The following is a 15,425-nucleotide window of genomic DNA, read 5'->3' on the forward strand; positions in this document are numbered from 1 at the left end:
CCCGTAAGAATCAAAAAAGTAACAATCACGCTGTTCGTTAAAATAAGCGGCCAACCAGTGCTCACCCGGCTGCCCGCTGCTATGCGTATTGATTACAAACGCGCAGGGGTATTGCGCCAGTTTACTGACCGGTAACATATTGCACGGATACGTTCCTTTAAAAATATGCCGTGTGCTTTGCACAGCGTACAGGATACAGTTTATCTGTAATGTGTTCATTTTTTCAGCAGAGTAGTGTTAATTTATTTCATTTATAGATAATCGTACAGCACATCACGCCTTTGATTAATCTCGATGATGTTATCAAATAGAGCGTATATTATCACATTGACTGTCCGGTCCAACGCTTCTGCAAAGCGGAATTCGGCACGTAGATTGCCTGTTCTTATCAGGGAAAGGTTTTCTCCACACTCTTGTTCTGGTGAAAGGTCAAAAGCAAATAGCGTGTAGCCTCTGAGGTACTCTTCGCGGTCAATCAGTATACCATTGTCAGATTTCTGCTTATTTGTGATCTGTATGAGTGACATACACTGTCTTACAGCATTACCGCGTTCAAAGTCGGGCTGAAATGGTTTGGCGGGGTGCGGTGTTCCATCCAGATAAAGGGACGCAAAACTTACATTTTTATGTTCAAAGCAAAGGGTATTCCGGTTATGGATTCCTGAAAATGATTCGTTATCCACAAAACAGGCTATAACTGTTTTCGGCACTTGACCTAAAAATAGATTTTCTAGATTAAATACTCTACTGCCTGTTGGTACGCTGTAGATTTTCATCCCAACGCGGTCAATCGCGTATTTCGCGTTACCGTTTAACAGGGCCTGCACGTGCCCAATCCGCACGGCTGATGAGACCTGAACTCTTTTCACGAACAGGGATGCCGCTGTGATCTGTATTTTAAAGGCATCCGCTTCAGACGACATTAAGCAGAATGCGTCTTTGTTTCTGGTTAGTTTAATCTTCAGATCAACGGCGTTTAAAATTAGTTTATGTTGATGGAAAAGATCGCAGTGAAGCGGTCCTAGCAATTCAACCGTGCAACTCTACTCTATTGCTCCTGCTCGTTTTTTGAACCCCGTATTCGGACCGTCCAGCGCCGTGTTGTTAAATTCACCAGCCGAATCTTTGTAAAATAATCCTGTTGTGTGTTTTGTTGACAATGCATCCGAGCTGTAATTCAATATAGTCTCAATGTACGCGCGGTATGCGTAAAGATTGTTGGATTGTGATATGAGCCTGTCGCCCAAAGTTACATCCACTTGGTTGAATAAAGTCGCTATTGGGTAATTAATAAGTGCGACCCACGCACCTTGCGGTATCAGTGTGTTATCGGTTCGTACGATCTTGCATGTCACGTACAACAGCGTGTTGTTCAGATCGTAGTAGTGTTCACCGCTGGCTGCTATATAAAATTCAAGCGGAGCTGTGTCGGATAATGCCGCTAAAGGTTGAACTTCGACGTATAGACTTTTCTCTATGCTAGTTTGTGTCGGGGGCACGTCAAAAAGATCCAGCTCTGTTTTTGCACATTCAATGGACTCGTGGTGTATGAAAGACATGTTTAAAATATATCACCAATGGAGCGCTTCGGCTTTCTCTTCTTCTTTGAGTTGCGTCGTCTCTGTTTTTTATTTAAAAAGGGTATGTCCCAAGGCGGAAGCGCTATCATACACTTCCGTTTTCTTTTAGACATGCCTTTTCTTGTATATATTAGTCCTGAACCGTCTTGCTTTGCTTGGTTTGCCTCGTGTATCTTATTCACCACGGCCGTTGTGGCTTGCCCGATAACATCTTTCACTATATTACGTGCCGCGGTCTTCATATGCGGTTTAGCTAACTCTAAACCTCTCCGGAAAAGAGGTACAGCTTTTCTGAAAAGACTTCGAAAAATACCGCCTAAACCGCAGCCGTACATGTACGCGCTGCCGTGAAAACCTGGTAATCCATTACCGGCTTGAGATTTATAATATTGCGCGTAGAGGCCCGGATCGCCATCATTTTTAACAGTGACCATTCTGCTTAGTTAATAAAATTTAGTTTTGCGGCGTCTGAAGTGTAGCTTCACGATCGCTTTCCCAAACTTAAATGCCATGTTCTCGTTCTAGTCGTTTATCTCTATGGCTATCGTGTCAAAATGTGTTTTGCACAATGGTACGTAATCGGGCTTCTCGTATCGTATTGTGACCACCTCATTGTTATAACCCTTCATTTCAACAGTGCGAAGTAGCGGTACATGACTATCCCCGACCCGTTGGTGTTCGATAATGTCTGTGTACACGTACATCGTATATTGGCCGCCTTTGATGTCGGCGCATGGTTTAGAAATCTTAGTTTTAGGTTAGTTTCCATGTCAGCTTAGAACCGGCGTGGATTTGATACAACAGCTTACTGTTGCATGTTACAACACGTGCAAACGGATCGTACGTTAGTCTTAATCCAACATCCAGTTACAGTTGTACAATTTCAGCGTTGATTACGTTCAGTAACGCTTCAATTGTTTCATAAAAACCCGGTTTAATGCACAAACTCGCGACTCTCGCCACCGGCTGATCCGCCGTTCCATCCCATGATAATTGCAGTCTACAATCTTGTAAATCCAATGTATTCCACGTGTGCGGATATTGTATCTCAGTAAGTGCTACTTCCGATTCGCCATTTAAGTCTACCGGTTTAGCCAACTTTGTCGTATAGTTAGAAATCTTATTTTGCGGGAAAGTAACCGCCGAGGCGTTGCTGGGTAAGGTTATGTAGAACGACTTGTCATCCATTGCTCGTCTTGTTTAGATAGTGATGAGCTTTATATTTCTTTTATCACCGATGCCGCGACCCAACTGTTAAATTTTGCGAGTTACCCGCGCCACTTGACTAACGCATATTTTCGGCCTCTGACCGTCTTATTTTTTAAAATCTTTTCCACTTTGTAAACCCTGTTATAGTTTTTTGGTATGCTTTGAAGCTCTTCGGGGTAAAAACTACCTGTTATAACTCACTGCGGACATTGCGCATGCGCATTAGCGACTATTCTCTCCGTTGCGACAAAAAAATAACGAGCGAACAACTCGGAATGACCCCCTATGTACAACAAATATCTCCTCAGAAAAACTCTGTTCGTAACCTTTCTGAAATATGTCCTTATATTTAGAAATACGGACGTGGTCACCGATTCCTAAACAAACGGGGGCTTTCTTACTTCTAAAGTAATCACTGTAGGTCGTTTTGAAGACAATCAATGCGTTAGAGTCATTCACATCGTTTGGAGCGCGCTTAATCGTTCTATGGTATGTGTTATTATAGCTGCGTATGAAGTCTTGTAAAACGTCTATATATCTGTAGGTATTCTTTGCCGTGAAATAGCGCCACATGCGTGTTTTTAAAGTCCTATTGATGCGCTCTATAACAGCCGCTTTCACATCGTTATTGGTCGTGAAATGCTTTATACCGTATTTTTCTAACACCTTTTTTAGGTTTCTGTTTAGAAACTCTTTACCATTATCGGTTTGTAGCTTCATCGGCACAGCACCCCGCTGGAATATTTTTTTCAAAAGCATTAGCGACTGTTGCGGCGTTCTTAGCGGTCAGACTTTCAGCCCACACCCTCTTACTGAATATATCGATGACTGTTAATATGTATTTAACACCATCGTTGTATTTTGACAGATCTATTAGCGAAACCAAATCGCATTGCCACTGTTGGTTTATACCCGATACACAAATCATGTTCCTTTTATAGTTTTTTCTTGCCGGTTTGTGCAACGTGTACGCGTCTTGTTCTTGTAACCACTTTCTTACGTCGGATCTTTTAAATTTATTTTTTACCAACCCATAATATTTATCAATGCCGCTAAAACTACCTGGTTTTAACACTGTGTAATATGCATCTTTCATCCGCTTGACTTGACACACTGCGTTGCGTGACATTCTGCGACTGGTGTTACGTGACACTCTTTTCAAAGCCATTATCTTTTAATACGGTTTAATATATATATATCTTTTTATTTAAAAGAACAATAGTTTAAAATTAAGATGTCATTTTGAGTCAATACATAGACCTGTAGGTGGTGCTAATGTTCTTTTGCAGAGATTAACACGTTGTGTACATCAATAACCAGGTGTTTTTGTTACAAGCGTGGTAGTTCGTAGATGTAAGGATTTTGAAATTGTGCGGTCACGGGTAGTCCGTAGATCTAAGGATTTTGAAATTGTGCTGTCATCATTAATCATGCATGGTCATTAAAATCAATATGCTTTTTAAATCAGTGCCATGTGTGATGCTTCCGTGCATCTAAGAAAATGGACACGGTCATTAGTCATTATGCTTTTTAAACCTGTACCATGTGTGACATAGTGTGATTTTTAAATAGTACCATATGTGCCAAGCATGAATTTTAAATTGGTGGAATTTGTGAACTATAACACTGTAATGTTTTGTTAACAAAATTGTACAGTCTTGTAAAGTCAATTTTTTCATCACAAGCTGGTTTGTGATACAGCTTTATTGCGTATTCTGCGACTGGTGTTACATGACACTCTTTTCAAAGCCATTATCTTTTAATACGGTTTAATATCGAACTCTATAAATTTGATATAAAAGCGATAACACTATCATTTAATATTAAAGGAGGCGTGCCACTGGAGAAAGGGGTGGAGCAACTGTTAGTTTGACAGAAAGGTGGTCTTTCTCTACTACTTCACTCTCCCGTTACACCCAATCCACGCCGTCTCAGCCATCGGGCATCTTGGCAAGTATGTAGTGCCCTTTAGTGATAATTGCTGTTCCTGCGCGTTTTATCCCCGAAATTGTAGAGTCTTTCACGTTTGTGAAAAACTCTACTGAGGAAATCTGGTACTGAACATGTGCGTAGTGTCAGTTTCTGAAATTGTAGCCTGTGCCAGATGGAGGCTGAAGGAGGGAGTTTGAAAGAGCTCGCTACCGCTAGTATGTCTCCATAGGTACAGTATAGTGGAGATGGTGTAAACTAACATGGCTGCAGACAGAGCAAGTCTGGAATGAATACAGAAGGTTTACCAGGAGTCAGTAGGCTTTGAGCAGAGAAAACTTGGGGTAAACAATGCATAAATAACCAGAATCAGGAGACTAGACTTGAGAAAGGAAGGACAACATGAGGCTCTGACATGGAGCGCAGTCACAGAGGTTGACTTGATGATCCAGCTCAGATGGGAGTGAGCCACAGCAATAAGTAGAGCAGTCTCAGGTGTGGTTCATAGCTGGTGGATCAGCTGAACAAGCCTTGCTACTGGGTCATAGAAACAAATCAGATGGGCAAAACCATGAGCAGTTTGAGAGCAGCCCCACTGGTAGAACAGTGGTACTGCAGCAGATCGTGACAGTGACTTTTCACAAGTGCTCTTTAATTCCTGAAACTATTTATGTGACTCCCAGAATGCAATTGGTGCAGGATCTGTATGCTATGCAACACCACGCTGCACCCAGTGCTTCTCTCACCATTCTATGTGTTCTCACTTTTCTCTAACATCCTAGAGGATGCTGGGGACTCTGTAAGGACCATGGGGATAGACGGGCTCCGCAGGAGACATGGGCACTTTAAGAAAGAATTTAGTTCCTGGTGTGCACTGGCTCCTCCCTCTATGCCCCTCCTCCAGACCTCAGTTTGATACTATGCCCAGAGGAGCTGGGTGCTTTTCAGTGAGCTCTCCCGAGTTTGCTGATAGAAAGTATTTTGGTTAGGTTTTTTATTTTCAGGGAGCACTGCTGGCAACAGACTCCCTGCATCGTGGGACTGAGGGGAGAGAAGCAGCCCTACTCTCTGAAGCTAGGTCCTGCTTCTTAGGCTACTGGACACCATTAGCTCCAGAGGGATCGGTATGAAGGATCTCACCCTCGCCATCTGTCCCAGAGCCGCGCCGCCATCCCCCTCACAGAGCCGGAAGACAGAAGCCGGGTGAGTAATAGTATGAGAAGCAAAGAAGACTTCACAGGTGGCAGAAGACTTCATGATCTTCACTAGAGGTAACGCACAGCACTGCAGCTGTGCGCCATTGCTCCACACACCTCACATACTCCGGTCACTGTAAGGGTGCAGGGTGCAGGGGGGCGCCCTGGGCAGCAGTTGGGACCTCATATTGGCAAAAAGAACACATATATACAGCTGGGCACTGTATATATGTATGAGCCCCTGCCAAAATTACAATTTAAGCGGGACAGAAGCCCGCCGCCGAGTGTGCGGGGCTTCTCCCTCAGCACTCACCAGCGCCATTTTTTCTCCACAGCACCGCTGAGAGGAAGCTCCCCGGGCTCTCCCCTGCTGATACACGGTAGAAGAGGGTTGAAAAGAGAGGGGGGGGGGCACATAATTAGGCGCAAAAACTATACTTACAGCAGCTACTGGGTTAACATTAAGTTACTGTGTTATTCCTGGGATATTATAGCGCTGGGGTGTGTGCTGGCATACTCTCTCTCTGTCTCTCCAAAGGGCCTTGTGGGGGAACTGTCTTCAGAAAGGACATTCCCTGTGTGTGTGGTGTGTCGGTACGCTTGTGTCGACATGACTGATGAGGAAGGCTATGTGGGAGAGGAGCGGGAGCAAATGAATGTGGTGTCTCCGCCGACGGCGCCGACACCTGATTGGATGGAAATGTGGAAGGTTTTAAATGATAATGTTAATTCCTTGCATAAAAGATTTGACAAGGCTGAGGCATTGGGACAGTCAGGGTCTCAACCCGTGCCTGACCCTATGTCGCAGGGACCGTCAGGGTCTCATAAGCGCCCACAATCCCAAATTGTTGACACAGATACCGACATGGATTCTGACTCCAGTGTCGATTACGATGATGCAAAGTTACAGCCAAAATTGGCTAAATCCCTTCGATATATGATTATAGCAATAAAAGAGGTTTTGCACATTACTGAGGAAACCCCTGTCCCTGACAAGAGGGTGCATATGTATAAGGGAAAGAAGCCTGAGGTAACCTTTCCCCCCTCACACGAACGGAATGAGTTATGTGAAAAGGCTTGGAATCTCCAGATAAAAAACTGCAGATTCCCAAACGGATTCTTATGGCATATCCTTTCCTGCCAACGGACAGGTTACGATGGGAATCCTCCCCTAGGGTGGACAAAGCTTTAACACGCTTATCCAAGAAGGTAGCCCTGCCGTCACAGGATACGGCTACCCTCAAAGATGCTGCTGATCGCAAACAGGAGGTTACCCTGAAGTCCATTTATACACATTCGGGTACCTTACTAAGACCGGCAATCGCGTCGGCCTGGGTGTGTAGTGCTGTAGCAGCATGGACGGATACCTTATCTGAGGAGATTGATACCCTAGATAAGGATACTGTATTATTGACCTTGGGGCATATTAAAGACGCTGTCCTATATATGAAAGATGCTCAAAGAGACATTAGTCTACTGGGTTCTAGAATAAACGCTATGTCGATTTCTGCCAGAAAGGTCCTGTGGACTCGGCAATGGACAGGTGATGCCGACTCAAAAAGGCATATGGAGGTTTTACCTTACAGGGGTGAGGAATTGTTTGGGGAGGGTCTCTCGGACCTGGTCTCCACATCTACAGCTGGAAAGTCAAATTTTTTGCCTTATATTCCCTCACAGCCTAAGAGAGCACCGCATTATCAAATGCAGTCCTTTCGATCACATAGAAACAAGAAAGTCCAAGGTGCGTCCTTTCTTGCCAGAGGTAGGGGCAGAGGAAAGAAGCTGCACAACACAGCTAGTTCCCAGGTACAGAAGTCCTCCCCGGCCTCTACAAATCCACCGCATGACGCTGGGGCTCCACTGGCGGAGCTAGGCCCGGTGGGGGCACGTCTTCGAAATTTCAGCCACATGTGTATTCACTCCCAGGTGGATCCCTGGGCAATAGAAATTGTGTCTCAGGGCTACAAGCTGGAATTCGAAGAGATGCCCCCTCACCGATATTTCAAATCGGCCCTACCAGCTTCCCCCCAAGAGAGGAAAATAGTGTTAAATGCAATTCAAAAATTGTATCTTCAACAGGTGGTGGTCAAGATTCCCCTCCTTCAACAGGGAAGGGGTTATTATTCGACCATGTTTGTAGTCCCGAAACCGTACGGTTCGGTCAGACCCATATTGAATTTAAAATCCCTGAACCTATACCTAAAAAGGTTCAAGTTCAAGATGGAATCGCTAAGAGCGGTCATCGTAAGCCTGGAAGGGGGGGATTTTATGGTGTCTCTGGACATAAAGGATGCATACCTTCATGTCCCCATTTATCCACCTCATCAGGCGTACCTCAGATTTGTGGTACAGGATTGTCATTACCAATTTCAGACGTTGCCGTTTGGTCTCTCCACGGCACCGAGAATCTTCAACAAGGTAATGGCGGAAATGATGGTGCTCCTGCGGAAGCAAGGTGTCACAATTATCCTGTACTTGGACGATCTCCTCATAAAATCGAGATCAAGAGAGCAATTGCTGAACAGCGTATCACTTTCACTGGAAGTGTTACAGCAACACGGCTGGATTCTCAATATTCCAAAGTCGCAGTTGGTTCCTACGACTCGTCTGCCTTTCTTGGGCATGATTCTGGACACAGACCAGAAAAGGGTTTATCTCCCGATAGAAAAAGCCCAGGAACTCATGGCCCTGGTCAGGAACCTATTGAAACCAAAACAGGTGTCAGTGCATCACTGCACTCGAGTCCTGGGAAAGATGGTGGCATCATACGAGGCCATTCCCTTCGGCAGGTTCCATGCGAGGACTTTCCAATGGGACTTACTGGACAAGTAGTCCGGGTCACATCTTGAGATGCATTGGTTCATCACCCTGTCCCCCAGGGCCAGGGTGTCACTGCTGTGGTGGCTACAGAGTACTCACCTTCTCGAGGGCCGCAGATTCGGCACTCAGGACTGGGTCCTGGTGACCACGGATGCAAGCCTCCGAGGTTGGGGAGCAGTCACACAGGGAAGAAATTTCCAAGGTCTGTGGTCAAGTCAAGAGACTTGCCTTCACATCAACATCCTGGAACTAAGGGCCATATACAACGCCCTGCGTCAAGCAGAAACCTTGCTTCGCGACCAACCGGTTCTGATCCAGTCAGACAACATCACCGCAGTGGCTCATGTAAACTGCCAAGGCGGCACAAGGAGCAGAGTGGCGATGGCGGAAGCCGCCAGAATTCTTCGCTGGGCGGAGAATCATGTAAGCGCACTGTCAGCAGTGTTCCTTCCGGGAGTGGACAACTGGGAAGCAGACTTCCTCAGCAGACACGACCTCCACTCGGGAGAGTGGGACTTCATCACAAAGTCTTCGCACAGATTACATGTCGGTGGGAACTGCCACAGGTGGACATGGTGGCATCCCGCCTCAACAAAAAGCTACAGAGGTATTGCGCCAGGTCAAGGGACCCGCAGGCAGTAGCTGTAGACGCCCTGGTGACACCGTGGGTGTTCCAGTCGGTCTATGTATTTCCTCCTCTTCCTCTCATACCTAAGGTGCTGAGGATAATAAGGAAAAGAGGCGTGAGAACAATCCTCATTGTTCCAGATTGGCCACGAAGGACTTGGTATCCAGATCTGCAAGAAATGCTCACAGAAGGCCCGTGTCCTCTTCTTCTAAGACAGGACCTGTTGCAACAGGGGCCCTGTCTGTTCCAAGACTTACAGCGGCTGCGTTTGACGGCATGGCGGTTGAACGCCGGATCCTAGCAGAGAAAGGCATTCCAGAGGAGGTCATTCCTACGCTGATAAAGGTGTGAGGCCAGGAATGCTCCTACGGAAGAATTCCAGCTGGGCCGTTTCCTTCACTTCCTACAGTCCGGAGTGAATTTGGGCCTGAAATTAGGCTCCATTAAGGTCCATATTTCGTCCCTTTCCATTTTCTTTCAAAAAGAGTTGGCTTCTCTACCAGAAGTTCAGACGTTTGTAAAAGGAGTGCTGCATATTCAGCCTCCTTTGTGCCTCCGGTGGCACCTTGGGATCTTAACGTGGTGTTAAGTTTCCTAAAGTCACACTGGTTTGAACCACTTAAAACAGTGGAGTTAAAATATCTCACGTGGAAGGTGGTCATGTTATTAGCCTTGGTTTCGGCTAGGCGTGTGTCAGAATTAGCGGCTTTGTCACATAAAAGCCCCTATCTGGTTTTCCATATGGATAGAGCGGAATTGCGGACCCGTCCACAATTTCTGCCAAAAGTGGTATCCTCTTTTCATGTGAACCAACCTATTGTGGTCCCTGTGGCTACACGTGACTTGGAGGATTCCGAGTTACTTGATGTAGTCAGGGCTTTGAAAATTTACATGGCCAGAATGGCTAGAGTCAGGAAAACGGAGTCGCTGTTTCTCCTGTATGCATCCAACAAGATTGGTGCTCCTGCTTCTAAGCAAACTATTGCTCGCTGGATCTGTAACACGATTCAGCAAGCGCATTCTACGGCCGGATTGCCGTTGCCAGAATCGGTCAAGGCCCATTCCACTAGGAAGGTGGGCTCTTCTTCGGCGGCTGCCCGGGGGTCTCGGCACTACAGCTGTGTCGAGCTGCTACTTGGTCGGGTTCAAATACTTTTGCAAAATTCTATAAGTTTGATACCCTGGCTGAGGAGGACCTCATGTTTGCTCAATCGGTGCTGCAGAGTCATCCGCACTCTCCCGCCCGTTTGGGAGCTTTGGTATAATCCCCATGGTCCTTACGGAGTCCCCAGCATCCTCTAGGACGTTAGAGACAATAAGATTTTACTTACCGGTAAATCTATTTCTCGTAGTCCGTAGAGGATGCTGGGCGCCCGTCCCAAGTGCGGACTTCTTCTGCAATACTTGCATATAGTTATTTATTCAATAAGGGTTACGTTATTGTTGCATCGGGCATGAACTGATGCTATGTTATTTGTCATACTGTTAACTGGGTTGTTATCACAAATTATACGGTGTGATTGGTGTGGCTGGTATGAATTTTGCCCTTGGATTAACAAAAATCCTTTCCTTGTACTGTCAGCTCCTCTGGGCAGTTTCTCTAACTGAGGTCTGGAAGAGGGGCATAGAGGGAGGAGCCAGTGCACACCAGGAACTAAATTCTTTCTTAAAGTGCCCATGTCTCCTGCGGAGCCCGTCTATCCCCATGGTCCTTACGGAGTCCCCAGCATCCTCTACGGATTATGAGAAATAGATTTACCGGTAAGTAAAATCTTATTATTTCCGCTGAAGTCTCTGCAGTATCCGCAGCAAGATTATGACTGCCCCCTCGTCTCTGAGAAAATGCCTATTCTAGACAGACTGGCAATATATACAAAGTATATACAGTGATGTATTATATATAATATATATGTGTGTGTGTGTGTGTGTGTGTGTGTGCGCTAGAACTCTAAGGGTGTATTTATCAGAGCTTGGAGAGATATACAATTGTGAGAGATAAAGTACTAACTAATCAGCTTCTACCTTACATTTTACAGGCTGTGTTTGAACAATGACAGAAGCTGATTGGGTGGTACTTTATCACAATTGTATCTCTCTCCAAGCTTTGATAAATACCCCTCCCCCCTTCCCCTTAGCCTCTTGTTACATATCCAGAGGTTTATGAAGTAGAGGTATTATTTTATAGCGATATAAAATAGATTGTACAGTAAAAAAAATTCCCGGATTTGGAAGTGAAAGCTGAGAGGTCATTTATCATACGTACCAGTCCACCACATCTCTGCCAGGTCACAGTGTTATTTCTTATATAAGGCCCCTCAGTACAAATGTATCACACTATGTTGATTCACATTTGTAAAGTCTCTCAGGTCTGATATTGAGGATACAACTCAGTTTTCGAAAATGGCAAATTCTATCACATGGAAGGCTACATACTATCAGGGCTGAGTGTTTTTGTGAATCCGTTAACCCTGGACCAACCAAAGGTGTAGGAGCTGGGGTATGATGAAAGCAGGGAGGACGAAGAAAGTTCCGTTTCATATATTTATTTAAAGCAACAATTCTAGTAAGGAGTTAAATGATAAATTATTAATCACCATATATATATACTGACGTATTGCAATGAATGGTATAATGATAAGCAGGAACAGTCTTAAAGATGCATTGAAGAAATGTTCATATAACTGAGTTTTTAATCAGGCTTGTGAATGAATGACGAATTGTCCAAATGAAACAATGATTGGTGCCAAACTGTAAGGAGTGTTAACTGGATTTTGCAGACAGAAATGAACAACTGTAAAGACTTGTACTGAAGCTTAAATATTAAACTAGAAGGCTGTAAAGAATTGTCCTTGATTGCAGCAACAATGAAAATACAATACTGAATGGAATATTTGCAAGTTGTGAAGATAACACAGCACTGTGAAATTGCAGCAGACGACAATGGTGATTAATGGGTTAAGCTGAGAGCTGATTAAACGAGCACCTGAGTTTAGTAGAATATTCCAAAGGCTGTGTGATTGAAGCAGGCAGACAGGGTAACCTCTCACAAGACTCTGAAAATCCACTTGTTGCCACTGGGAGAGCGATTGACTGACAGCACAGCAGGGAGCTGGTGGATCTTTTGCAGTGAAGACTGCAGGCAGACCTCTGGGAGCGGAGGCGATATCTGGACCACTGGAATCACACGGAAATCCACGGAGAGAGCACAGAGCTAGGGCATAGAGTAGATACAACAAAGCACTGGCCCAGAGTAACATAATCCCAGCCTACTTAAAGGCAGCACAAGCATGGGATTGGCTAACACTTACCCACAGGTGTTTCACAAGTGCTCTCAGGTGCTCATTTGGTCTCCAACATGGCCGCCTCCTATACTGCAGACACACAGCGGTACCTTTGGCCATTTGGTCCCCCCACTCCCGGCTCCCAGAACCTGCATCACCTCTGCCGCTGACCACACTGCATTCTCACATGGCAGCACAGCACTGCGAGCAACCGCGCCGCCAACGGACGGACCCCAGAACCCGCAGAGGTGAGTGATCAGTTCGTGACACATACCAATTTGTAATATGTTATGACATTTGTTTATATGAAGCATTGTATATGAACATATCCCATGAATAGTGGATTTTGGCAGGCAAACACCATCTTCTTAATGACAACTCCTTCGGTGACTTAATTATATCATCCATCAGACTTATTGTACAGCAAATTTACTTTTTTGTTTGAATTACAATTTCATTAACAAACACTGGGAACGGTTATGGGAACCAGGTTTACCCAGAGTTTTACCAATCTCTCCCATTTGAGGAGAAATATACTGTATGTGTAGTTTTGTGCTTGAAATGATTCTCATTCTTTATGGCAGATATATAGATTATGTTTTATTTGGGATGGGGAAGACATTTCTTTTTCTCTATTTGATGGACACATTAATTCTAATTAAAGTCCTTTGAGCAGGTGACAGTGATGGACTGCATGATATTACTAGCTGTGAAAAATATATTAGGGAAAGACAATACATAGAAGGACAAAGGGGATAGAGCTGCAGTATGTATTACTCAATATAACGCCTCTTACTCTGACATTAAAAATAAATCATTCTGAGAAATTCTTCTGTTTTAAAATTGGATGTCTCATTACATCCTGTTCTCAAAACTGAGTTTCAAGTAATTTTCAGGCATTCTAATAATCTTAAACAAAAAATGCACCCAGTTTTTGTTATACAAAAATAACAACAATATAACTATGTGCATCAGGTGACATGCGGCACCCGGGACCCATGGGAGTCCAGGGACGGGCTTAGAAGGATAGTGATGCCTAATGCTCCCAGGTGCTGCATTGTGCCTGATAGACAAAGCATTGCTGGTCTCCTGGGGAACAAGCCAGCACATATATTACATATATCAGAACATGTATGTTTGTATGTACTAAGTGCGTAAGTGGGACAAGATTTACTTCTGTTTGTCTGCATATTTTATAATTGGAAGCCAAAAGCACTGGTTCTGCCTATTGCATTGCCCAGAAATAATTTTCATTGGTACTGGAACACCAACCTGGGGCACCACTGCAAGTGACCCAAAGTCCCCCCAGGGTGACACGGCACTCAGTTTGGAACCCACTACATAGTGCATAGTTATTGATGCACAATGTAGGAATTATATGACTTTTTCTGCTCTCTCTTTTCTGTCTTTGCAGAATATTGATTAAAATTCTGTATATTTTGAATTGTGAGCATGTTATGGAACTACAGCACAATTATAGGAGACCACCTACTCAAGCAGTAGGGGCTTATATAATTGGCTGGAGACCACAGGATAATTTGGCTGAAGTAATGATGGCTGAAGTAATAATGCTAGGCAGACTGACAGCCAACAAGGGAATGGCACACACTGGGTAACTGGCAGAGCAGGATCCGGGTCACTGCAGCAGCAGGTGTATCACTGTGTGATGTTAGGCTGCTGAGCACAGTGTGGCTAGGTAGGAAGGCTTGCAGGCTGAGCTGTAGTAGAGAAACAGAGAATAAAAGAAATGGCAAAGGCTAACTAATGATAAATAGAAGTAGCAAGAACTAGGTACAGACACGGCTATAAATCCAAGCTACTACCATACAGAGTGTCCATAGGGACAGTACTAGAGTTTAGGAATCCGGGACACAGACCAGCAACTTACACTAAGGTATAACGTATAACCGGTAGGGTAAAGCAGGGCTGACTGCCTTATAACAGAAGGTAAGACCAATCAGAAGTCAGAATGGGAATGTCCACATAATTAGAAATCTTATGCAGCTGCATCGCAGCACGTTGCCAACGCGTCCAGGATGTCTAGCAACTAGCGGGACCATTGGGCATTGCAGCTGGATGACTCGATGTCCCAGTTGCCTTGCAATAACCGGGACCAGCTGGAGGAGACAAGCCGCAGTGGCGGCTTGTAATAACACACACAGCTTTTTTGATGTTTTAAAAACATTTGTTGAAGGTTTACTGCACTCTGTTTTGTTGCCAAGACCACTTTTTGGTTGCTAGGCATACCACACTTGTGGAGTGGCTTGATTATGTTCACATAGCAGGAATTGTGCCACTGGTGGATTTGCACAAGTGTGTTCAAATGAAATTTGCGGCAATATATTTATTTGACTTCTTATTAACCCTGATGAAGGTTTTGCAATAAAACAAATCATTGGTCTCTTAATTTCTAGAACAAATATATATTTGTTTTATTGCGCAATAATTTTTTTATGTATACATATATACAAAAATACATTTACTGTACAAAGTACAAAATTAAAAATATTTACCACCTTACTGATCTTTTTCATGCAATTCATAGCAATCATGACACATCTTGTAAAATAACATGGCTGAAAACAGGACTAGCTTCGAGGTATGGCACACATTTCATAAGGCTTTGGTGCATTAGTAAAGCCTAATGCAGGGCTGAGGTCCAGTTTAGCTCCAGGAGGAGCCTTGAAAGTGAAGTTCTGTAGAAGGGTGGTGAAGAACACAAATAGCTCAGTTTTGGCCAGGTTCTCTCCAGCGCAACTTCTTTTACCTAGTTGAAACATAT

The 15,425-nt window shown here is 44.4% G+C and overlaps 1 protein-coding gene across 5 annotated transcripts in view; it reads right to left on the bottom strand.

Annotated features, from left to right (window-relative positions):
• Window positions 1-15,061: 15,061 nt before the first annotated feature.
• The window catches only part of LOC134908921 (cytochrome P450 2K1-like), a 60,203-nt gene continuing 59,839 nt past the window's right edge, over window positions 15,062-15,425 (bottom strand). For 4 of the 5 annotated variants that reach the window (XM_063915172.1, XM_063915173.1, XM_063915171.1 and 1 more), the window contains one exon: window positions 15,063-15,410. In XM_063915172.1, the coding sequence (XP_063771242.1) occupies window positions 15,232-15,410 (179 nt within the window). In that variant the 3' untranslated portion in view covers window positions 15,063-15,231. Of the gene's footprint in view, window positions 15,411-15,425 lie in introns of all 5 variants that reach the window. The other variant, XM_063915169.1, reaches the window with a different exon arrangement.

The sequence above is a fragment of the Pseudophryne corroboree genome, chromosome 4, assembly GCF_028390025.1.
Source record: "Pseudophryne corroboree isolate aPseCor3 chromosome 4, aPseCor3.hap2, whole genome shotgun sequence".
Classification (NCBI taxonomy): domain Eukaryota; kingdom Metazoa; phylum Chordata; class Amphibia; order Anura; family Myobatrachidae; genus Pseudophryne; species Pseudophryne corroboree.